At 41.3% G+C, this 24,385-nt stretch overlaps 1 protein-coding gene across 1 annotated transcript in view; it reads left to right on the top strand.

The window, feature by feature from the left end:
• The window catches only part of SORCS3 (sortilin related VPS10 domain containing receptor 3), a gene marked incomplete at its 5' end in the record, with an annotated part of 108,966 nt that overhangs the window by 1,516 nt on the left and 83,065 nt on the right, over positions 1-24,385 (top strand). The window contains 2 exons of the mRNA XM_027906013.1: positions 17,470-17,534; positions 24,141-24,259. Coding sequence (XP_027761814.1) covers positions 17,470-17,534; positions 24,141-24,259 — 184 coding nt within the window. The remainder of the gene's footprint in view (positions 1-17,469; positions 17,535-24,140; positions 24,260-24,385) is intronic.

Genomic DNA, 24,385 nt, shown 5'->3' with positions numbered 1-24,385 from the left:
CTCTTAGGAAATGTACAAGTTTTCTATAGTTAAAACTTGTAAGACATAGACCTAGAAATCTTTGTTCCACTCAGAAACAGTAGAATCCCACTGACAATAAGCTTCCCAAGAGAGTGAATTAGGTTTTTCCCAGAGTGGGAGGGATTTGAACCAATTCGTAGTGCAAGGATCAGAGGTGTTGAAATTGTGGAACATAATAACTTCCCTTACCTGATTTCTCTGTCTTTTTTTCCTTTCTTTCCTTTTAAAGCAGCAAACTGTGATGGCTTACAAGCTCTGGCTTGTAAGATCTGTACAGAAAAAAAATACAAAGAGAACATTTCAGCCTCAGGAATTTGTTGGTTTCCTTTTATTAGGCTATGAAAGGGAGAGAAATATGGGCATAGCTATAGTCTTCAGAGGGACATGAGCCATTACTCTGTGGAGTGCATGGAATCATAGAATGGTTTGGGTTGGAAAATAATTTAAAGATCATCTAATTCCAACCACCCTGCCAAGGGCAAGGACATCTTCCCCTGGACCAGGTTGCTCAAAGCTCCATCCAACGTGGCCTTGAACACTTCCAGGAATGGGACTTCCCCATCTTCTGTGCACAACCTGTTGCTGTGTCTTACCAGTCTCACAATAAAGAATTTATTTCCATTATCTGTTCTAAATCTACCATTTTTCAATTTAAAGCCACTATTCTTGTCCTTTTATTACATGCCCTTGTAAAAAGTCCCCCTCCAGCTGTGTTGTAGCCCCTTTAGCTACTGGAAGGTGCTTTAAGTTCTCCTGGAGCCTTCTCTTCTCCAAGCGGAACAATCCCAACTCTCTTAGACTTTCTTTGTAGGGTAGGTGCTCCAGCCCCCAGATTATGTTCATGGTTTCCTCTGGAATCACTCCAGCAAGTCCACATTCTTATGCTGATGGTGCCAGAGCTGGATGAAATGCTCCAGCTGGGGTCTCACAAGAGTGGAGTAGAGGGACAGAATAACCTCACTTGACCTACTGTTCATGCCTCTTTTGACACAGCCTAGGATATGTCAGGCTTTCTGGACTGCAAGTGCACGTTGCCAGTTCATGTTGAGCTTCTCATTAACCAACACCCCCAAGTCCTTCTCCCCAGGACTGCTCTTAATTCATTTTCTGCCCAGCCTATACTCATGCTTGGGTTTGCCCTGACCCTGGCACAGGACTTTGCACTTACCCTTGTTGAGCTTCATGAGGTTCACACAGATCCAACTCTCTAGCCTGTCAAGGTCCCTCTGGATGGCATCCCTTCCCTCCACCATCTTGACTGCACCACACTTTGGTGTCACTGAGAAACTTGCTGAATGTGCACTCCCTGTCCATGTCACCAGCCTATCCCTGCCCATGTCATCAGTCTGTCAAATAATACATTATTGAACATCTTAATTAAAACTTATATGAAAGTTGAAATAATAATGATAGGGAGAGGCCAAAATCAGAGATAAGCTACTCATTGGTGCTGCTCTGCTCAGGTAAGCATCCTTCATCAAATGGGACAGTCTTCATCTGATTTGAATGCAGCTGGCTTTATCTGGGGCAGGCTTTGTTGAATGTTTTTGCCTTCAAAGATGACTTTCATCTCTCAGGCTGCTGAGAATGGGCTTGTGTAGACTATAAACTCCACCTGGTTCATGGGATCAGTCAGCCTTTCAGGGAAAGGTCTTATTTTTCTCTCTGAGACCTGTACAAATAATTATACATTCCCTGAGAGACCTCATATATAGAGACTTTAAAGCCAGGATAAAATTATGATTGCTTCTGAGCTCTTGAGATTGGGATGTGAATTTTCACTCAGCAGAATAAGAAAGACCTCTCTGTTAGTCATGGACACACAAATCACTGTGTATTTTGGTGTAGCTCTAGCAGGCAGCACCTATGATGGCTCCCCCTAAGTGAAAACCGAAGCCCTAAGCTCCAGTCCTGATTTGTAGCATTGTATCCTGGCTCTTTCCTTCAAATTTTTTCCTTAGTCCTAGATGTTGGTGCTACTCACTAGTTTGTAGTTTTGTGTTCTCATCCCATATGGATGTCACAAATCCCTCAGTTTATGGAACATTTCTTATCAGTTCCTGAGCCCTCTCAAAGCTTGTGCATGAGCTGAGATTCACCTCTGGGCCACTCATAGTTATAAAAACTTAGGATTTGAGATCTCTACTTCAGTAGTAGTGATTCATTTGTTAACTACACCCACTGATGGCAGTGGCAGTGCTTGAACAGAATGCGTTATTTGATGTGAGTACAGGCATCCAAATTTGGCTCCCACGTGCCTTGGCCCCAGAGATTTTAATAACTTAGGATCCTGTAAGGCTGGAAATAGGAGCTTACGCTAATGTGATACAGAAATTCCAAGATCACTCATCTCTCTGAAATTACTCAAGATAACTGGAACCAGCATGGGTGCAAAGTTTATTAAAGACCTACACAATGTTCTCTTCTTCCAAAACACATTTCTGCAGCTCCTTCTGGGCTCTGTTCATTTTATCTCACTATCACTTAGACACCTGTGCTGCCATGTGGAGGGATATAAAAAAATGAAGTCCATATTTTGTACCATAGAAATGTTGGGGAAGTTTCCTTGTTTGTAAAACACGTGGTGTGTTCTGTGCTGACTAAATACTCTTGATGCTGTGATAAAAACTCAAAGGACTTGAATTGTCCTTCAGTTGTTTTACTACCTCAGCTTTTTCCTGTGGTGACACAATGGGACCAAGCAGATGAGCAGGGCAGTTTGGTTAACAGGGCATTTACAGCTGGACCACAGTTTTTCCCTGCCATCTTGGATGACTCAAGCTGACTTTGCCTTGTTACCCCCTAGGTGAGACTGGGATAGGAGAGCACCTTGATGAATGTAGTGGGTGAATTACTAAAATATTGTAATATGAAGTAGTACAGTAGTGGATTAAGAGCACTGGAGGGCAAGAGAGAATTTAAAGATACTTTAGTGGCATATGAAGTCCTTTTATCATCTTATGGCTTAATTCCTTAAATATGGAGTTTCTCAAGGGGACCTGTGTTTTCTGTCTAATTAGCTAAATGGCTGTGAATTTATCCCCTGTTCATCTGTCTTTGGAGGCCCTTGTGTTTGCTGAGCAGACACAGGATCACTGTCCTGTGCAGAGGACAGAGCTTTATCCCTTAAGACACCCACACCCTTTCTTAAGGTCTCCGCAGGCTGATCTTTACTGGAGAACACATTATGAAGTGGTGGATATGGAACCCTTCTCCTTGGGGTTTATTGCTGGTTTTGTTGTTGTTGTTTTGGGGTTTGTTGTGGTTGTTTTTTAATTATTATTACGTGGGGTTTTTTGTTTGTTTGTTTTGTTGTTGTTTGGGTTTTTTTGTTTGGTTTGGTGTTTTGCTAGACATTTCCCTTCTCTCTTTCATTTTTCTTTTAATCATGCTACCTGGGACCGTAGATGATTCTGTGAAAGCTTGGTCACAGGAAAGCAGGGAAAACCCATGTGTGTTGAAGAAAGGGAGAAATCTGCATAGTCTGATGACTATGGGGATATTTGGAGCCCTGAAGTCACCAGCATGAGCCTAGTCAGTAAAAGACACTAAAATACACACTAGTGATGAAAGCTGGACAGAAAACACCAAGGAAGGAAAGGAGAGACAGTGGGAGGAGGAAAATAGGACATTCACTAACCTAGCTTCAAAGAGCACTCTTTGTATCTGCAAGTAGAAAAACTGTCATGTATCAAGCAGTTCTCAAATACAGTACTGATTCTTGCACTGAGTGTCCCCAGAATTTTATATTTTCTCTTTTTTTCCAAGATAGTCAGCCAGATTTCTGTTTGTTTTGGTATCCATGAATGCCATCATGTTTTAATTGCCAAGGATTAAAACTGGGGAGAAGGGAAAAGGCTGTACTTCACTGGGAGGAGAGAAGCTGTGCATCCACTAACTTAGGCTATTCTTCAGAGTTAAGGGTTTTCTGTCACAGTTGTTTGAGGAATGAGACAGCAGATTTTGTCTCTGGAGGGCAAGGTTTTTGGTCCTTTTTGTGATTTTGGGTAGGAATAGATGATAAAATGTAGCCAATGTATTTCTTTTTATTTGCAGCCTGAATTTCATTACGGCTATAGTGGAGGGTGGCTTGGTTATCTGAGAGTAATGTAGCAGAAGATAAGGGGTTTTCCTCGGTGTTTCAAAAGGTTATGATCTGGGTTTGTGCCTGCTCTGAGGCAGACAATTGTGTCTCTTTTTATTTCCTCATCCTTGTGACAGCACTGATATTTCCTAATTCCAGTGCCAATTTTGGTCCACACAGATTGTTTCAGCAGCAGTTCTGGTAGTGACCTTTGGATATAGCCAAGGTTAACTTTACTTACCTAGTTTGCCAGCAGTGAAATGGTTAGTCAAATATGTGCCTGTCTCTCCTGTAAATCCCCCTAATCATTAACTACCAGATGGTGTCATTGCACAGTGCTGGGGAAACATCGCCTGATTTTTTACAGCCAAGTTTAGTGTTAAGAAAACATAGTCTTGTAAATGTCAAACTGACTGTTAAGTAAACCTACATTAGAGTTTTTCAGAATTAAAACCATACCATATATGGAGCTATGGATAAAAGGAGTGATTCCAGTTTGGCAGCCAAGGATAACACCTCTTAGCATCACCAAGACACCTACCCAGTGTCTATTCACATGGACAGCACATCAAGAACTGAACAGGGAGCTATTACTGGAGCCTCCCTTGGGCTAATGACTCATTTGGCTTTGTTAAGGGACTTGCTTCATATGCCCTGTGGGCAAGAACACCTGGGAAAGGTTTTTCTCCTGGAGGGTAAAGCTAACATAAATCTGGAATGTGCCCCTCAAACCACCATGACCATAAACTGTTCTAAGCTGAGGACAAAATCATCAAATATTCTGAAATATTTGGCAGCTTTTGAAGGTTTTTTAAGTGATTTTAAAATTTGAATAAAAGTTAATTTTGCAGTATTTAATCTTTTTAAATTAAAGTAGAGAAAGAGTGCAGTTCGAAAAAAAAAGTGTGTGATTCAAGCCAACATTGAGAGAGATCCTGACTCCTATTCCCACCTTGGTTCCTCTGAAATGCAGAGAAGATATTGGTCCCTAATATTCCAGTTATATGTTCAGAATGCTTATAATGTATTACTTCATAACAGTGATCGGAGATTGATCACAGAGGTTGATCAACAAACTTTGTAAGTTTTATATTTTGCTTTTGTCCATGAACATACTTTTTGCTAAACATAATCCTATACTGTTTTTCAACTGCAGATTGGTAAGTGCTCTTCCAGAGATGTAGTGGTAGGTATCATGAATATCTAAGAATATAAAATCCTAAATGACCCTAAGAACGGGAAAATCCTTCACTTTCTATTTCTGGAAACACCTCAGGACTTTTTTTATAGAGATTGCTCAGACCCCCAGTGTTCCATCAGTGCCTGCAGTTAGTGTAATGTTCAGAGTACTATTCCCCTTTCTGAGCACAGTCCATGTTTTTTTAAACTAATTTAAGAGAGATTGACAGAAATAGTTGGATCCGGGAAAGCATCTTTGTAGGAGGTGAGAAAAAATCTAGTACACTAGTGGAGAAGTATTACAGAATATTTTCTAGTTTACCTGGGACTAAAACCAAAGATATTTGGGGGTTTGGTATATATTTATACTTTATGCTGACTGATGACTTCATTTTACAGAGGAAATTTTGTACATCTAGTCTCTTATACTACGAATGTAAGCTCAAAATAGTAGCTGATGTTTTACTGTTTTGTGGTGCTCCTCTCCTCACTGCCTGCTTTCCTAGGAAAATAAGTGTTTGGCTTTTTTTACAAAATCCTGTGGATGCCATTTTATCAGGCTGCCTGGGCTCAAAGGTTCTTTAGCAAGATTTAAAAAAAAAAGAATAACATATTGGCTACAAGGATTGTGCGTGATTGTGTGATTATAAAGGTAAATAATTTTAAATTATCCTTTAAAACCCAAGAACTACATAATAAATGAACAACAAGAAAAGTGCCACATGATAGCAAACTTTCAGTACATCTACTGACTCTTTAATTCTGGTTGCTATCGCAGCAAGAGTGAGTTCTTTCAACGAGTGGTGTATAGCCTCTGAAAAGGCAATTTTGGAATAAGTTGTCTTCAAGGAACTTTTCTTTCTAACCTCCTTTTACTTGAGAAGCACAGCATATCTTGCAGAAGGAAGGATTACCCCTTCTCTGCTAGTGTTACTGTGGATGCCCTGACATAAATGCTATCTGGCTTTTAGAATTGGAGAATTGTTGTGATTCTAGTACAATTTTGTAGTGTTTGCCATGTTCATGACTTTAATGTACTGTGGATTGCAGTTGTGGGGTCTTTAGGTGTTGAAAAGTAAGGGCTGAAATATTTCTGTTCATTGGGTTTAAATTTATTGCTTACCAATATATATTGTACTGCAGTTAGTGCTTTCAGTCATCAAAAAGCCTTTTGCTTTGGTCTCTCATCTGTGAGGTTTCTTTATGTCCCAAGGGCCAGTCTCTTCTCTTATTTTTCCCAGTGTTAATCTTGGATGATTAGCACCTCCCCCACACTCTCTTATGACTATGTCTCTGAGACTGAAGCTGACTAGATAAACCACTAATAGGAAGGATCTAAGGAGGAACTTGTTAAATATTTCTCCCACTTTATATTGATCCCTGGACTGGATCCCAATACCATGTCTCTGAATAGCGCAGGGTGGAAGGATCTGTTCTAATCTCATGCAAGAAGGTACCAGAAAAGAGTTCTAAACTTCATCACTGTGTTTCAAAAGCCAGTGTTGGAAGCTTAAATGCTCTACTGCCAACTCATGTAGTCTGCCTGGACTTCATTCTGGTTCTCCTGATGCACGTGAACCCAGAAACAAATTAATTTCATCCTGTCAGTAACAGTCCCAGAGTAATTCTTTGTGATACTTTGCAGGAAGCAGTGATGAAAGCCAGTCCTCTAATTAATATATTGAATAATGCATCCCTCTGAGGCATATGGGGATCTCCCATACTGTCATAGCTTGGCAAAGCTAATCAAACACCAGGCTGCCAGGCTGAAAGTAGCATCATTTTTTGTGCTTGTTGGCTAGCAGGGAATAGTCTCCCACTCTTTTTTTGTGGTGGATTTGGCTTAGGTTTTGGCCTTTGTTCTATACCATACTAATCTCTCTGTTTCTGGGCCAATGGGTGAATTTTCAGTGTGGGAGAGAATCCCTCGTGCTTTCAGATGACTGAAAGAGAAACATTTGGGAATTCTTTTAAAAATGTCCACTGTTCTGAGAAGTTTAGTAATAACCTCTTCACATACTCTGATTGTGGACTTAATTTTCCAGCCATTTCATTCAGTGGCAAAACACCTACAGGCATCAAGAGCAAGCATCAACTCTGGATCCAGCCTCCCTCTGTCTGCATCTTATCTCCAATCCACTTGGATTTCAAGAGATGCACCCTTAAGGGGTTTTACAGCTCGTTTCTTTGCAGCATCTGGGGCTGGAAGCATTCTTCCATTGGAGAAAGCTGCAATCTGATGGGGGATTTATCCTCAGCAAGTTCACCAACAGTAACAGGGACCATTTTTACTGGAAACTAGATGTTCAGTCACACCTCAAAGCTTTTCCGGGAGATTTTCTCAAGATGAATCAGGAAGGATTCAGGTAAATTCCATTTCTTTTCCCTGAACTGACTTCAGCTGCTGAACCTTTGGAAGTTCTCCTGGCATTAAGTTGAACAAAACCAGTTGTTTTATTTAACAGAAGAAGCTGAACCCATGCTGTGGAGGAAGAACAGTCTTATCATGGCAAAACAGACAAGATGTTTCTGCTTTCATTTAAACATGAACCATTTGTGTCGCTCAATAACATCCATTAAAGATAAGGAGGTCCGTCTTTATGCCTTCTGCTTGTTGTAAATTAACAAACTCTCTTAAAACGACAAGTCATCAGCAGTTATATGAAACAGAATTCATTCTCAGCAAGAGAAGAAAATGAAACTCCCATCCTTTCATTCCCTGGCATTCCCCTGAGCCTCCTCTATAGAATGAAATGAGTTTAATTTTGCTTTTGTTAAGCACAGCGAGCATGAAGCCACATCAGAACATAAGAGCGGGAAGGAGCACTTATAAGCTGTACTACAGGTTCTTTTAAATAATGTTGATTCAGTAACTTGTCTCTTGCTGATCATATACAGAACAAGGATGAGAAGCCAGTGAGTGATACTGTTACACTTGGATATTTGTAGTGAGCTAATTGGAACAGGAGATACAGTGGCTATCAAAGCTCTGTAATTATCTCAAAGATAATTGTCCTCCATTGTGCAGAAGGCAATAAAAATGGGATCTAGACCACATTTCCATGTTTAGTGAAACATCAGAAGTTCGGTAGCTGAGTTTAAGAGAGATAAACATGCTGACCTGTGTCTGCCAGCAAGTACTTAGGAAATAATAAATTATACCTGTAGACTTCAGAGCTGCTTTCAGTATATCTGTGTTTTTCTCCCATAGGAGAAAATCCTGCTTTTTATTGAAGAAAATAAAGAAAACTAAGCCAAAAAGCAAAAACCCTGCTAGGTTTTTAGCCAAAGGATACAGAAGGATTCTTAGTTTTTGCTCACAGTTTTTTTTGATTTTCAGGTTTTGATTGAAAGTCTTTGAGGGAAGGAGACATGTTCCATTACAATATTGATTTTAGGGGCAATCTGTAATAGTGATTCCCTGAAGCCATTTCTGGATCTGCAGTAGTTTCTCCAGAATTCTCTTTCTTCTTTCTACAAATCATTAGATTTGAACTGTGTGCTGACACTTTGGAATTTGCCTTGAGGCTGGAAAACAGCAGAGTTTTACTTTTCATTTGGCCTTGTACTTTTCTTTCCTTTTATTGCTCCTCTATAACAGTAGATTAAGAACCCAACAAAGAAGCTCTTGATTTACCTACATCTTGACCGTACAACTTTACTTCTTGATGTTTGGGTAACACAGACTCCCGTTGCAGCTTTCTGCCCTGAGCATTCTTACGTGAAAAGGGTAATTCTTTGAGGGTGAGGATGCTTTGGGGCCATTGTGAAGAGCTAGGAGTGTGTCTAGTACTCAGCTCCCTGGGCAGCCTTGTGTCCTTATTGTTTGGTCACCCATCTAACTTGAAGCCAAGGAACCCACAAAAGCTCCATGAGTTTCTCTGGTCTCTCCTGATGCATTGTCACTCTTCTACCAATAGAGACCTGCAAGTGACTGTGGTTGTTTTATTCATCTGTCCATTCAGCCTGTGAAGATGCCTCTGTTTTGAATGCAAACCTGGCACGTCACAAACACGTGGTGATCTGCAGACCTCCTGTCATTGTTGCCTTTACCCATCATAGCCACACAGACTTGCTGTTTCTACAGACAGTTTGTCTTTGCATATCCGTCTGCTGCCAGAATCCCTTTTGTTTCTTGCTTCTTTGTCTTTCCCCCTTGTGATGTTGGGACAAATGAGCATCTCACTCTCAACAGCTAATTGAGTGTGATTTTTTGGGGGCAAGGAGACATGTTGATGCATTTATGCTTGGTGGTCCAGAATAGTTTATTCTGTTCTTTCTCCTCCTTATTCTCCTTCTTTCCTCTCTCTCTCTGTCTCTTCCTTTCCTAGCTGGTGATTAAAAGTCAGAGAGTGAAATAAGCCATTTGTTCTCTTCAGGTTAGCATTTGAAATGCAGAGAAACAACTGTCACAAAAGGTTTGTGACAGAAATCTATTTTTTCACATTGTTTTTATCCAAAATGCATGAACTGAACCACAAATTCATTTCCAGAATGTTGTCCCAGGGTGATTCTTCACAATATCCTACAACAGGGAATGTAGAGACTCATTCTTCCTTAATTAATTCAATGTGCAATGCCCATAGGCATATGGGGCTCATCAGCAAATCCTATACATATTGTCTGTGCCAAGTTTCGTACTGGCATCCCCTCTTTAGACAATTTAAGTTTTATTTTTATCCATCTACTGCTGCATTCATTTATTAAATGATGCTCTGAAGCTTTTCAGAGGTGCTGTATTCTGCCTAGGACTCTGTTAATAGCTGGATCACTGAGCCTTAGCATTTCAGGCATGTCATATTTGCAGTTGGAAAATGTTCATACAAATGAGGGCAATTAAACACATAGTGAACTGAGGATTCTTTTTTTGGTGTAAAACATTTCTTCAATGAGTCACGTTTAAGATACTTTTCTAGGAGACAAATTCAGAGGAATTTTACAAGTCTTACAAACATTTCCTTTGAGAGAGGGAAGGAGTAACCCCAGTGAAGTTTTTGGCTACATGACTGCTGGACTGAGCTGAAAGCTTCTTTGAGCATGTATTTTGCTTTTCTAAAGTGATCTGAAACAGGCTCGATTCATGTTTCATGAAAAACCAGTCATCTATAGCAATTCCCCATGTGCATGACTTTCGAAGGAGGGTAGCCAAGCACTGGAAAAACATTAATTAACTGGGCTTCCTCATATAGTAGGCACTAAATTCATTTTAACCAAATACAAAAATTCAAAAGTATACTTTTATTTTTGCTTTATAAGAGGACATGAAATTTAGAATATTAAAAATAAAATTGTGTCCCTTCCTGCAGAAGGCAAAACAGAATCGAACCCTTCTCTTAGAACAGGTTTAAAACTTATCCACCATAAAGTTTGCAGACCTCCAAATCCCAGGTAAATCCCATTTCTCCTTTCTACAAATGCTCTCTCTGAAGCATCACTGTCTGTGTTGGATGCATATGGGATAGAGAGCTGATGGTATATTGTGCACTCAAACTTTGAGGTGTCTTCAAGACAATAATGTCTTAAGTCAGTGAGCTGATGCTTCACTACTTCCACCATATCCCAGTGCTGGTGCTGCTAGGAATTGGCAAAAAGAAGGGCTTCCTATTCAATTAGGATAAACCCTCAGGACTAGTTTTACATAGCCCATGTCAGCTGTACCCTGATGGCTCAGGATCAGCAGGCTGCCTGGGAGCAGCATGTTCAGTTCCTAAATGAGCAGCAGGACTGTGACTACACCTGGGAGTGACCCACTATGAGTGCTGGCTTGAGGTAGCTGACCTGCTCCCTGCATGAGCCTCAGTCCCCAAGTGAAGTTATTTCAGGCACCACAGGGAAATTAGGGTGCCACCTCCAGCACCCTGTTCTGCTGGCCCTTTCAAACCTTGACAGGGCCATGAATAACGATCTGTAGCCTTCTACCCACACACTTTTCCAGTAAATTTTACAAAAAATTGGTTATATTTATTGAGGTTTATAGTATAGGTTGGGGAAGAAATGACAAAAGACTTTAGAGGGCTAAGACTTATTAACTGGATGAGAACTAGACAGAATTATTTGTACATTCTTAGGTTTTGGTGCTAACATAAAGAGTAAATCCAAACTCTGAAGCAACAGCAGCTTTTTCTGTTGATAAATTCACATTAAAGGTATTCTCTGTTAATTTCTGAGATATAAGGAGTCACCTTCTTTTATGTACTGTGAAGAGAAAGAAATGTTTCTGTGTGCAGCAGAGCCTGCTGTCTTGCATAGATTTTCTGGTGGGGGTTGATACCGTTGAGACTAAATGTCAGTTTTGCCCTCAAAGAGAAGATTGATTTAGACCTCTTTCCTCTTCTTGGCCTTCTGTATCCATGAAATAACTATGTTTAGCAACCTTGTAGTTCTGGAACGTGTGATCCACAGAGTTTACAGGTGAGGTACAGCTTTAGACTTTCAGTATTAGTGGGGATGAGATGCAGGCAGGCAGATGCATGTATGCACATGTGGAAACACATGCGGATGCTGTGAACATTTTAAGTTTTGTTTCCTTCAAGATACGAGGCAGAACACCTTCTTAAAATTCACTAGGATCTTTTTAGAAAGAATCGGCTTTGCCAAAAAGGCATTAGCTGAGAATAAACACTTGGCAATTTTTTTGCCTTATCTTGCAAGCTAAGTCTCGCAACAATTACTTCTGCCGATGTCCAGAGCTGTAGCATCATGGAAATTAGCACTGGAGAAGATGTAGAAAGCTCCCGGGACCTGGCTAAGACAGTTTCTTACAGTATCTTCCTGCCCAGCTTTTTTCCCAAGCTTCATTTGAAATATGCTGTGCAAGGAGGCTTTGTCCATAACTCTTCAGAGGCCTCATCACTTCCTAACACATCCAGCAGTGTCTCCCCCTGTTCAATCACAGAGAAAGTATTGTATTTATGTGTTTAATAAAAGCATTCCATCCCCCAGCAGTTCAGCGCTCATATCTTTTCTTAACTATGGTAGTTTATGGTGTGTTGTGGGCTTGGGATGTGTTTAGGTTGTGTGCACGTTGGTTGTTACGTGCTCAGAGTTAATGTCTGATAGAGCTAATTTTAGACTTGACTGCAGTAAATAACATATGAATACAAAGAATCTCCCAGACCACATGAAGATACCTGCAGTTATTGATACCTGGACAGATGTGATGCAATGTCAGATAAAGAAGGTAGCCTGTTGTCCCATCTTTGAAAAGTATGTGTAATTTAGCAATGGTGCCATGTGAAAAGCTCCAGCTCTGTTGAGCAGGAATTGTATGGATTGTCTTCTGCTCCCACATACCCATATGGGCATTGCCCTTGTGTTGCTTGAGTGACAGTCACATGCACTGTTTGCCTGGTACAACACAGAAGTATTTATTCACTTCTGGAGCAGGGTAGAATTAAAATTGCAGCAGACTAATTGGCAACATCCACTAATTTGACAGCAGTTGCCTGCAGCAAGAAGATGAGGTTTTCCCCCCTTTAGATACTATTGCACAATAAATGTGCCTTGTTCCTTTCCTATTTCTAGCCCTTATCTACTGCACAACATCCTGCTAAGTACTCTCTATCTGTTTCCTCTGTCTGTTTACATGAACACTGGCAATTGCCTTCAGTCTGACATCTTAACCTGCAAAAATGAGTTTTCTAGTCCGCATCTTGGCAAAGTCTCAATTTGGTGTAAAAGTTTTGATTTTGTTTTCAAAGCTGGTGAATGTCCCCTTGACTGGTAAGAAAATAGACACACACCTGGCAAAAAGCTCAGTCCAGCAAATTCCAGACCAAGTCTGAAAGGCTGATCCCTGGGACCTATTTTTTTTAACCTTGTTGTAAATCCCTAACAAAAATGTTGCTCACATTCAGTGATACCCACTCACGCCTCCCAAACTACTGGGTCCAGGAGATGAAGGAATAGAGCATCTCTTATTACCTGTTGATGGTTTAGGGAGCAAAGATCAACAGTAAGTGGTTGGAATTGCTCAGCATTTTTGACCTAAGGTGCTAGAGTAGCTAAATCTCAATGCTGCCTTTCACCATTAAATGCCTGATGTCTGGAAAATGAGTAGAAAATAATGCGAAAGTTGTTTATTCCTTAGAAAGGCAGTAGTGTTAATAGAAAAAGTGAGCTGAGGTCTGCAGTAGGCAGGTAACCCAGAAAGTCTGTGTTTTTCTTTTTTCCTTTCTTTACATGTGTTAACATTTTTAATTTTGGAGTAAATAGCATCTTACATGAAAATGTTTCAGGAATAGCTAGTTACAGTGCAGAGTGCTGTGTTTTCCTTGCCCTTCTCACTTGCTCTCCCTCCCAGTCAGAGATGAAATATTAGCAGAGCAGCCTAGTAAATGTGCATCCAAGCACAATGCTCTTCCCTCAGGATAGAGATAAGAATCTTGCCAGGATCCTGTCCATCTTTCAACTTTCAAGAGCACACAATTCTCTTCTGAAAAGAAGGGAGAAAAGATCTTGTGAAAATCAAGAGCTACCACGAGAATAAAAAAGAAAAGCAGCAGCAGTAGATAGGGGAAAAAGTAACAATTGCTTTCTTCTAATGGAATTCAGAGGTATTTGAATTCCTAATTGGCAAATGATCCTGTGCCCATTGCAATTCTGGCTGCAGGCTCTTCATTTCGAAAACTGCTTTTGCAGCAGCTGGGGAACGTGTCAGCAGGAAAAACTGACCTTTCCTGTCACTTGTGCCTGCATCCTCTCAGCATTTTCTCATGGAAGGGGTGATTAATGAATAGGGATAGTGGAGGATGTTGATTTAGCATAGTTTCTTGCATGAAGGGTGCCCTTTTTTCCTCTCCATGCCAACTCAAGAGAGCAGCACACATGGGCATATTTTGTGGAACTTGGTTTAGATTTTGCTGTCTGGAGTTCATGTACAGAGAACACAGAGCTGAGCTGTGCATGGATCCTGAGGAGTGACCACGTGCCAGGAAAACTGTTTTCAAGCTGACCTTAGGCTTCTGAGTGTTGTTAAATACTCCTCTTTGTAAGCCTCTGAACAGAGCTGTTTTTCAGCCAGAACACCATGAAATCCCTTCCCAGCCACCCCACTGTGTGGGCTTCACTTGCTTATAGAGGACATGCTAGGGAAATGGAAAGTCAGGGGATGCTGACATCTCTCCTTGTTTTGCTTTAGTTGCTTAAATAGTATTGAGCAGTGCATCCTCCAAATGTTTTTCAGAGAGATAACGTGAGAAAATACAAGGCTGTGAAGGTGTCTCTTCTTGTTTTGTTGCTGTATTGCCAGACCTGAGAGGTTGTTGCAGTGAGTTCTCAATGCTACAGAAATTACAACATGGGATAAAAGAGTAGCTTTACAGTCTGTGTGTGTTTTTGCAACTGTGCTTCAGGACCTGCGTTCACATCTTGCTCTTTCCACTGCTGACTTTTTTGCATTCTTCATGTAAAGCTCCTCCAGACAAACAATGGTTTAATAAAAATATCTGAGCTCAGGAGGAGTCAGAGCACTGCAAAGGAAAGCTATGCCAGTGAAAAGAGACATGAGGTGCGGCATGAAAGAACAGCATTGATTGGGGATCTGTTTTGCAATCAGTCTTTTACGTGAGGGTGGCATGGTTTGAGCAAAGGAAGGATGACCAATGCATTACTTTCCAGACTTGTTATCTGTCTGCAGATAACAAAAGCCTGTCTTGCTTTTGGATTGCAGAAGATCGCTTTTCTAATCGAAATGCAGAATTTGGTGAGCAGAGGAGTACTAGGTGTGTGCTGTGTACCAGTCCTTTTTTTGTCATCATTGTTGTACTGAAAAGAACCATTAGGCTTGTCAAAACTAATTAAGGAAACAAGTAGATGGCACTGCAAAGGAACTTCAAGCTAGAATGACATGTTTCAGGAGACTCCTCTCATTCCCTGGTGCATACTTAGCAGGCATTATGAGAAGATCCACAGAGCTTGTGTATGCAAATGCACAATTGTAACGAGTATTCTGGATTTTGTTGGGATATACTTAGGTTCTTCTAATTACAGTCCCTTTTAAAATGAATAGTACCGTGGCAGACTAACGTATCTTATTACCTGGGTTGGGAGTAGCTTTTCCCCATTGCTGTGGGGAGAGACACAGTGCCCTCTCCATCTAGAAGGAAGGGACCCAGAAGGTGTCAGGGCTCGCTGACATTGTGGTGTCAGGACGCAGCAAATGCCTCTGGGTAGAAAGCTGGTGTCTGGCTTCCAGCAGAATGCATGCCTGGAGTGTGCAGGCCCAGGGGAAAGGCTGGATTTAAGTAGGAAACCTGCTGGGAAGGACTGCAGGGCAGGTCCCTGATGTGTTCCCAACATTTACCTCAAAGCGCTGGAATTACTGCTCCCTTTGATAAAGTTGTGATGGATAGATAGGATGGTAGGCATGTACCTCTGTCTCTACTGGCATGTCATAGGCAAGGGTCAAGGTTGCTGAATGACTGAAATTACAGCAATTAGTGCTACTTGTTTGTAAAAGGCAGAAAACTTCTGCTATGCATTAGACAGATGTGTGCCCCTTCTCTATGTATTGGGAAATAATGTTGCTGTACACCATAATGTTTCACACTGACATTTAAAGGAATTTTTATTTGTCCTACTGTCACTTTTAACTATGTCCAGATATTGGGAAGACTTGACCCTGATAATTACTTGATCACAGAAACTCAGGCCCATTCTGGCACCCATACTGCTAACAGGCAGCACTTTCTTCCTTGTGGGATCACCCTGAAACTGATGGTAGCGATTAAGGGGCAGACTATTTCTCACCGGGAGTGGAGTGATGAAAGTTCTGCCTGTGCTGCTTTATTTTTTGGCTGCAATTCAGGGTGTTGTGAATGGACACGCTGTCGATGTGGTGCTCTAGTTAGCAAGTGATGCCAGCTTCAGTTACCTACCCAGTGGGTCATAATGTAGCTGTTTCGACATTTGCAGCACTGGCTGATCTTAGCTGAACTCCAGAACATTCAAAAATGTATCAGAACATCTGTATTTTTTTTTGTTTGTTTTTGTGGTTTTGTTTTGGTTTGCTTTTTCTTTTTTTGTTAGTGTTTCTAGTGTTGATGCCCCAAGGATGGAAGCAACAACAGATTGTGATAAAAAATGTCTTCAGAACATTAGGGAATTCTGAATGTTGGCTGGCTTGAAGGGAATCTATTATTTACAATCTACTGTATCAAATTCAACTCCCACCAAATTAGAAACTGATCTTTGTCGTTGTCCCTTTTTAATCTAACCCTTTGGTTAACTCAGGAGAAGCAGCTCCATAAATCACGTGGACATCTATGGATTTTTTTTCCCCCTGCCAGCTATTGCTAGGACTAAATGTTCATCTCCCAGTGATTCTTATCAGCTAGGACACTAATAATAACATTTCTGTTCTGGGCTTGACTTTCCCTCTGCCAGGAGAAAAAGTATCTTTTTAATGTGCTTGGAAAAACATTTTTAGGGAGTAAATAACAATGCACAGGAGGATTTGACTTGAGGTGCTAGTGAGATTAAAGAAACTCATTGTGCCTTGTTTCACGATTATAAAGGACTGTGGCATGGGATCATGTGGTGAATAATGAACACTTTATCACATTTTAAAATCAGAAATTCACCATATGTGCATCGTTTTTCTTTTGAAGATGGGGAAACTGAGGTGAACAATAGCATGTTTGCCCAGCAAACTGGGGCAAATCAGGAAACTTGGTCTTTCATGTCACTATTCAGTCAAATAAAACCTCCTTTCAATGTGCTTTCTATAAGCATGAGGTTGCTGTGCCCTCATCTGATTTTATTTGGTCTTGGAACCAGTTCCCTTTTTCACCACAAGAACGATCATAGTAGTCTTGATCTTGTAGACAAGGGGTAGGCAGGATCACTCACCCATGCCTGGGAAGGTTTAGGGCCCCTGAGAGTGGTCTGAGTAGGAACACAAAGGAGACAAGTTAGTGATCCTGAGACTAGCTCAGGTGGTTAGAGCATGGTGCTAATTAACACCAAGCCTGAGGCTTCAATTCACTTAAGAGTTGGACTTTATGATCCTTGGAGGTCTCTGCCAACTCAGAATATTCTGTAATTCTGTGGTAGAAGGTAGAGACCTACATACCAGGTGTCACAAGATAGACTGGGACTGGTTTTGTTTTCCCTCACCATCTCTCTATCTGATTGCAGCCTTTTAGCTAACTGGCTGTCTTCTTTCTCTTTCTCTCTCCTCCCAGGTCAGTGACTGGTTTGGATAAAGAACCTGACCTTGTGCACATGGAAGCCCGGACAGCTGATGGACGTGAGTGCCTGCAGACAATGCTAAAAATGTGGGCTTTGAGCCAAGAATGGAGTGGTTATGAAAATTCACTTTACTCACTTTATCTCCCTATTTACATTTTAAGTGGTAGGAAATATGTGGGTCATGGGGGTTTGATGTGAGGCATAATCTTATCCTTAGCCCATTTGGGGAAAGTCACTGGCTGCAGGCCTTGTGTCCTTGGAGGGAGTGGGAAGAAGAACAATCTGTTGGGCTAAGGACCCATCTATTCTGTTTCCTATTTAGCTGTTTCAGTGTCATGTAGTTTACATGAATCATAAAGACCTGGGATACCTCCACTGTGCCCTGCAGCCTTTGTGCATTTCCAGAGGTGCTCAAAACAGCTGGGTTGTACCTTGGAATTTAAGAAATTGCCTGCAGTGAGACTTATCCTCTGGTCAGAGTGTCCCTTTGTCCCCTTGTCTTGTACTGAAAGTACTTCTTAGTTTTGCTTATAAAATATGAATACCAAAACATTACAGGCCATGAAAGGTGCCTGGATCTGAAGTAGGAAATAGAAAAACATTTCTTAACCCCTCATTGAAATGAATCTAGTCACATTTGTAGTAGAATGGACATAGAATATAGGAGAATAGTATAATTCCTATGTAGTTAGATTTCAGCAAAGACAGTATCAGATATAGATAATGTTTTAGATATTTCTCTCAGGAACTACAGCATGGTAATGCTTCTGCTCCTGCTATGGAACTTCAGCGGGAGTAAATGGGAGCAATGGGGCAAAAGTCCTCTTTCACTACCGGGACAGTTTATAAGAGCAGCATATAGGACTGAGGTTTTAGAGGATTTTTGGGAAGAAAAAAGCCTCATTTTTGTTGGTTGCAAAATTTTCTGTTTTAGTCAAGTGCTGCGTAGGCCAGATGCTGTGTGAACAAGCTCCTGTCTGTCAAGGTGGCTTCTCTGAGGTTGTGGATCTCCTAAAATCACTCACTGGCCTCCCACTGCTATTTAGTGATGGCAGCTGAATAAATAACCAGGCAATAAAAGCTCAAGGGTGACAGCTGTTTGTTGAATATTTGGAAAAAGAAAAACAGGTCGGCAGGTGGGTGGACAAGGTAGGGAGGCATCTTCAGTGCCTTTGCTGCTGTGTGTGCTGTTGCAGGGATGCTGGGAGAAGTGGTCAAAAGCAAGTAAAAAAAACCCAAGCAAACTAAGCAAACAAACTGCTGATGGAATCTGTTTTCAAACTAAGTTTAAACTTTCTCACCCAGCTATTTGAATATTGGATGTCTCAAGGATGTAAATGCTTTATTTAAAGATGTTTCCCCAGTTTGCAGACAGCTCTCTTCCTTCAGGTCTGGTTTGCTCAGGGGTTTGCTATTTGTTCCTTTTTTTTTTTTTTTTTTAATGTATAAATGCAGCATTTTGAAGTTGGCAGGTAATGGTGTTGAGGGTTTCACTGAAAGTCAGACTTCACCAGTAGTGTCAGCAAAACAGCCCCTTTGCAAGCCATCGTCCCAGCAGGCACAGCAGAGACCCGTCGGGCTGTGCTGGCCCTGCTGGCAGGTACCACTGGGGCACAGCACCAAAATCACTCCTCTCCCAGCCAAGCACAGCACAAAAGAACTGTTTTGCTCCAATTAGAGTTTTTAAGGCTTGAAACAATATTAGTTTGTGTTACAAAGCAGCAACTGCCTCACAGCTATAGCCTCAGCTGGTGTGAAATGGCACAGCTCTGTGTGCCTAGAAATGGGAAGCTGAACTTTTCTCCCAGTTGGCTCTGTAACCAAATTGGGCTTTCATGTGCTCAGTGAAATGGCTGAGGCACTTCTACCTGGTGGAAAATGGGCCCCTGCAGTTATTTCCTCTCAATCAGAAAGTTTCTGATGAAAGTTTTCCTCAGTAGTGTAGAGAAGGACCCCTTAGGTCAGTCTGATGGCTCAGTCACTTATTTGATGCATTAATAGACATGGATGTAAGTATTCCCATTAGTCAGTTCAATTCAGGGAAAAGAATCTATGCCTTCAGTGTCACTGGCTACTTGAAAAATACATGATTCTTCTAAATGGGGTATTTTTCTTTCTTCTTCTTCTGTATTCCCCCACGGTTTTCACCTCTCTTGATGTCTGTCCTTCAAGACATCTTGCCCCATGGTTTTATCTGCCTGGTCATTAGGAATGGTAGTGTCTCTGAAAAAAACATCTTCCCCAGTATCTAATCTCCTCAAATATTTGCAAGATGCTGATAATTCCATTCCCGTCTTATCTCAAGCTATTCGTGTCTTTTGTGGCAGATGAAGTTTTTCAAATTTTTTCGACACCTTGGCAGAGCTATTGTAGCAGAATAATAATCGAGGCTTGCATTTTTAAATTATAAAAACATGTAGGAGCCTTGGGCATTGTACCTTCTGCCTGGGTGTAATAGGCAGCAGAAAGGACAGGGTTGGATGCAAGGAAACTATTATTAATGCACTTACACAAGCACCCACCAGCATTCCTTGGAAGGATATATTAAACTTTTTGATGTTCAGTGAGCTAATCTCCCCACTCACGGATATGATGCAATAAACAGGCTTTGAGTGGAAGGAAAAAGAGGGGAGAAAAAAAACTAACCAGTAAGATAAAACAGGATAACTAATACTTGGAAAGTAATTTACAATCCTGTCTACATTTCTAGATACTTTTTTCCTTCAGGGGAAAAATTGTTGAGGCCAGTGAGCTTTTTCTTCTTTCCATGGAAACCTTCCCTGGCAATGTTTGATTTTAAGTCTTGCCTGGCACCAGGGCCTGACTGAAGCTGAGCCAATGTGCCAGTGCAACTTGTTTTCATCAGCTGCCCTTCCCTCTGTTAGCCATGCTGGTCAGCCATCCCTGCTTTCAGCTGCCTTATAATGCTGACAGCAAGCAGCAGGACTTGCTGTCCTGTGTGTCTGTGAGCCACAGTTCCCTGCACACAGGTAACTGTAACACAGGCCCTTCCAGCCTTCAGCACAGTGACAGGTTTGACTGTTTCACAGTCTCCCTTTAGGAACCCACATCTTTGGGTGGCACCCACCATGGAGAGCCTCTTGTGCTCCTGCTTCCTGCCAAAGCTGGCATGGTTGCTTGGCTTATCTCACCCGTTTATCACTTCAAATTTCAAGAAATTGTTTCAGTTTTATCACTTCTAAAAGGGTAAAAATACACTGCAAATTCTCAAGATGGGAGGCTATGTTAAATAGCAATGAGGAGGTGGTTCAATCTCCTCAACTGCACATCTGTGAAAGCCGTTCCTTAATCCTAAATGGTGTGGGAAGGGTTTGTGTGGAGATATGGATGCTGGGATTTGAGCTGCAGCAAGCCCTCCAGGATGTTTGATGTCCATATTGCTGCCCTCACAGATGAGCTGAGAAAGTAGCTGGATGTTGGTTAAAAGCATGAGAAGCTTTTGATGCTGTCTGGGAAGGAGGGAGCTCTTCTCAACTTCTTTTGCAGCAGAACAGAATAAAAAACTCAAAGGAAACAAAACCCCCAACCCACTTAAAAAAAAACCCCAAAACAAACCAAAAACAAACAAACAAACAAAAATCACCAAAGCTAAAACACCCAAACCCTTTATTTCTGGTGTTGCATGGGACACTGGAAATAATCTCCAGATGGAAGCCAATCTCCCTTAAGACACACATCTCCCAGTGAAAGCAAGTAAGGCTCTAGAGCCATGGCTTGGGCTTATGTCACCTGTCCCTCAGGATGTCCTTTTTCCTTGTGGTTGTGCAAAAGAGGGGTGAAAAAATAACCTCATTTTGGAGGAGAGGGAGATAACAGCTTGGAAGTTAGGGTCCCCTCTTCTCTCTTAATTGAGATTTTTGTTGAGGGACCCTGTGCTTTCTATCTAAGGGAAGATGTTTTCTGCGAATGGGACCATAGCTCAGGAAGGAATCATACCTTTCAAGAAGCTTGAGCAAGGACTTGTGATTGTTTCTCACTTTGAGTTGCACACTCAAAGTGTAAATGGGAACTGAACTGGGTACTGTCATATTTTTTACCTGTTTTTTTAACATATTTGAAAGGGCATTATTTTTCATTTTCTTTGGGGCAGGAGAGAAAAAAATAAGACTTGAACTCTTTTTGGTATCCTAAAGCAGACAGGTTTGAATATAATTTTTGTGTCTGTGTTTTTTTTTTTTTTTTTTTAGACCTTGTGTTGTAAAATACATGAAAATAAATAAGTAAAGCAAGTGACAAAATGGAAAATGGGTAGTGAGTTACCCCCCTTCTCTACCACCATCGTCTTGTGAATATTAATCAGGTGTCATTCTTCGAGTATATTTGATTGCTGGTGTAACACACTCAAAATGACACATTTCCCAATAGGCAGGAAGCTCGTTGTCATGTCAACACTTGTGATTTATCTGCATTTATTTGTGACAGGTTTTTATTCCTCTTCCCATTCTGTCACTCAGCAGCAGCAAATTATCCCCTTTTTGGAAGGATAAGAATATCCAGGCGACTGTGTGGGAGAGTATACTGGAGGCAATGAGCTTCTAAAAATATGCCTCCTGACCTCTCCTCCTTGTTCTACCTAATTTTAGAGCTACCTCAAAGAACAAGCCATGTCTGTAGATCTCTTTGGGTAGCCTGGCAGCATATAAGACCCTCTTGTTTTCTGAGAAGTTGCTTTTATCCACTGCAAAGTTGTCTTAGGTTCCACATTGAGGAAATAAATAGCAGCTCTGGACCAAAGGTGTATATACATGTCATTTGATGAAGAACCTAAATTTATGCCAGCTGAAAGTCTGACCCCTCCACTGCTGCTGGTATTTTATGCTCGGAGAAAATACAACTCTGATACTCTGTTTGTTTGGCACTGTCCCTAGGTCAGATATTTTTCACCATACACTTTAATTATCTCCAGGCACTCTGAGCTGGCACCAGCAACATTTTCTGCTGCTTTAGCATCTTCAGTGGGACTACGATTTCATTACTGCATCAGACCTATGCAACTGCTCTGAATCAACCATGTAGCTCTCATTAACCTGGAATCCCCAATGCCTCAGCACAGAACCAGATCTGCAGCCTTTAAACATGGGACTTCAGCCATTAGGAGGCTGGGCATGAACCTTTATCAGGTTAAAGCTTGGTTGTAGTTTAGTGACCTTTTCGGACAATTTTTTTTTAATTATTATTTTTATTATTAATGCCTCTGACTTGCATTCTTTTTGCATTTTTAAGAGTGTTGGTGGGACAAGTCTATGAAAGGGGAAAATATCAGTCTGTGAATCTTGTCTTAGAATCTGAGAAGGCAGTTTGCTGAGTCTCAGTATTTCAGTCGTGCCTCCCAGAGCTTTTCACTGAACCCCGTTTTTCTGTCACTGGAAGGACACAAGTTAAGGACAACAGCAGGTTTTTTGGTACAGAGAATCATGTAAGCAGCTTTGTTAGGCAAGTACTGTTTGACAAGATCCGTGTTAAAAGGTTCTGTTGTAAATTAAAATCACAGCAACAGGCTCACCCTAGCCTTTATAAACTTGCTGTTTTCTTCATTGATGGTCTGTCCTCACCCTTTGTAGAAAAGCAAGCAAGCACTTGAATCTAGGAAGCCTGTAGAAGTGCTGCAGTGTAAAAGATATGACCCTTTTATCACTGCAGCTGTCATCTTAGTAGTATTTTCTTTTTCTCCCTAATTTGCAGTTTTCAGAAGAGCAGTTGAAGAGCAGAGAGGGCATATTTAGACTACATACATCCAGAGACACAGTGTTTTCATTTTTCTTTTCATGAGGTCCTTTCTTAGCCTGACTGAAATAATGCTCAATTTCCTATAACCCCTGTCAACTTGCTGGAGAGGAGCACATCTCTTCTTGTGCTGAGCAACTTTCTGTATGTCTGCCTTTGCCTTCTGTTATCTTCATGCTCTTCTCCCAGTCCTGTTCCTCCTCTCAAGCCATGCCAAATCCTGTTGGTATGATGGCATTCTCATCTTGTTTCTGATCAGAAGCATTTGATGGTTCTTGCAGTGCATATAACTACTGCTAGGACTCTTCAGCCAGTCATGCTATTTCATACCCATGGCATTTTCATACCTAGTCTATAGTGGCTATAAAGATTTAATTTTGGGAAATGCTTGGGTTTTTTTCACGGCAAAATAAGTTAAACTTAATAGTGTTGGCTTGGGCTTATCACTGTGTGTGTGTGTGTGTGTGTGTGTGTGTGTGTGTGTTACTACCACAATTAAAACCAGTCATGTAGGGTCTTTCAGAGGGAGGACAAGGACATAAGTCCCAGCAGGGTATTGGAACCGGTAAATTCTACCTGAATGGCTTCTGAAATCTTCTTCTGCTCCATGTAGACTCACCACCAGCTTTCTAGTACATTGATGGTGGGTACCTTCCACTAATGGTTTGAACTTCAGTCTCCTGAGGTATGTCTGCACAGTGGGGGAGAGAATGGTGAGTGTTCAAGTGTGATGAATTCCTGACTTCAGAGAGCAGTTGCAGTGTTAAAGGCTGGAGGCACATCATGAAATAATGTCTCTATAGCTGGAGATGAGGTTAAGACTTCTCTTCAGAGACCTTTTTTTGAGCTGCTGCTGATGTTGTCAGACAACTGGCTCCTACCTGGGCATTTCTCATGTGTACATATTCTCCCATTACAGACACCCACTATTTGACCTGTCGGATCCAAGAGTGCTCAGAGACCAAAAGGAGTGGGCCATTTTCACGCTCCATTGATGTCAGCTCCCTTGTTGTTCAGGATGAATATATCTTCATCCAGGTATGTTGGCTTGATGCAAACGTGACATGAATGCTGCCTGCACAAGGTATTTTTTCTGTGCAAGAGAGGAAACATATTCTTAGGACCAGCATGTGGGGCCACAAGTCATAAGACGTGGGAGTCTAT

The sequence above is a fragment of the Empidonax traillii genome, unplaced genomic scaffold, assembly GCF_003031625.1.
Source record: "Empidonax traillii isolate 1590-97213 ecotype Southwest subspecies unplaced genomic scaffold, ASM303162v1 scaffold1236:size281543, whole genome shotgun sequence".
In the NCBI taxonomy this organism is placed as follows: Eukaryota; Metazoa; Chordata; class Aves; order Passeriformes; family Tyrannidae; genus Empidonax; species Empidonax traillii.
Note: the sequence above shows the minus strand (reverse complement) of the source record. Positions and strands in the feature narration are given on the sequence as shown.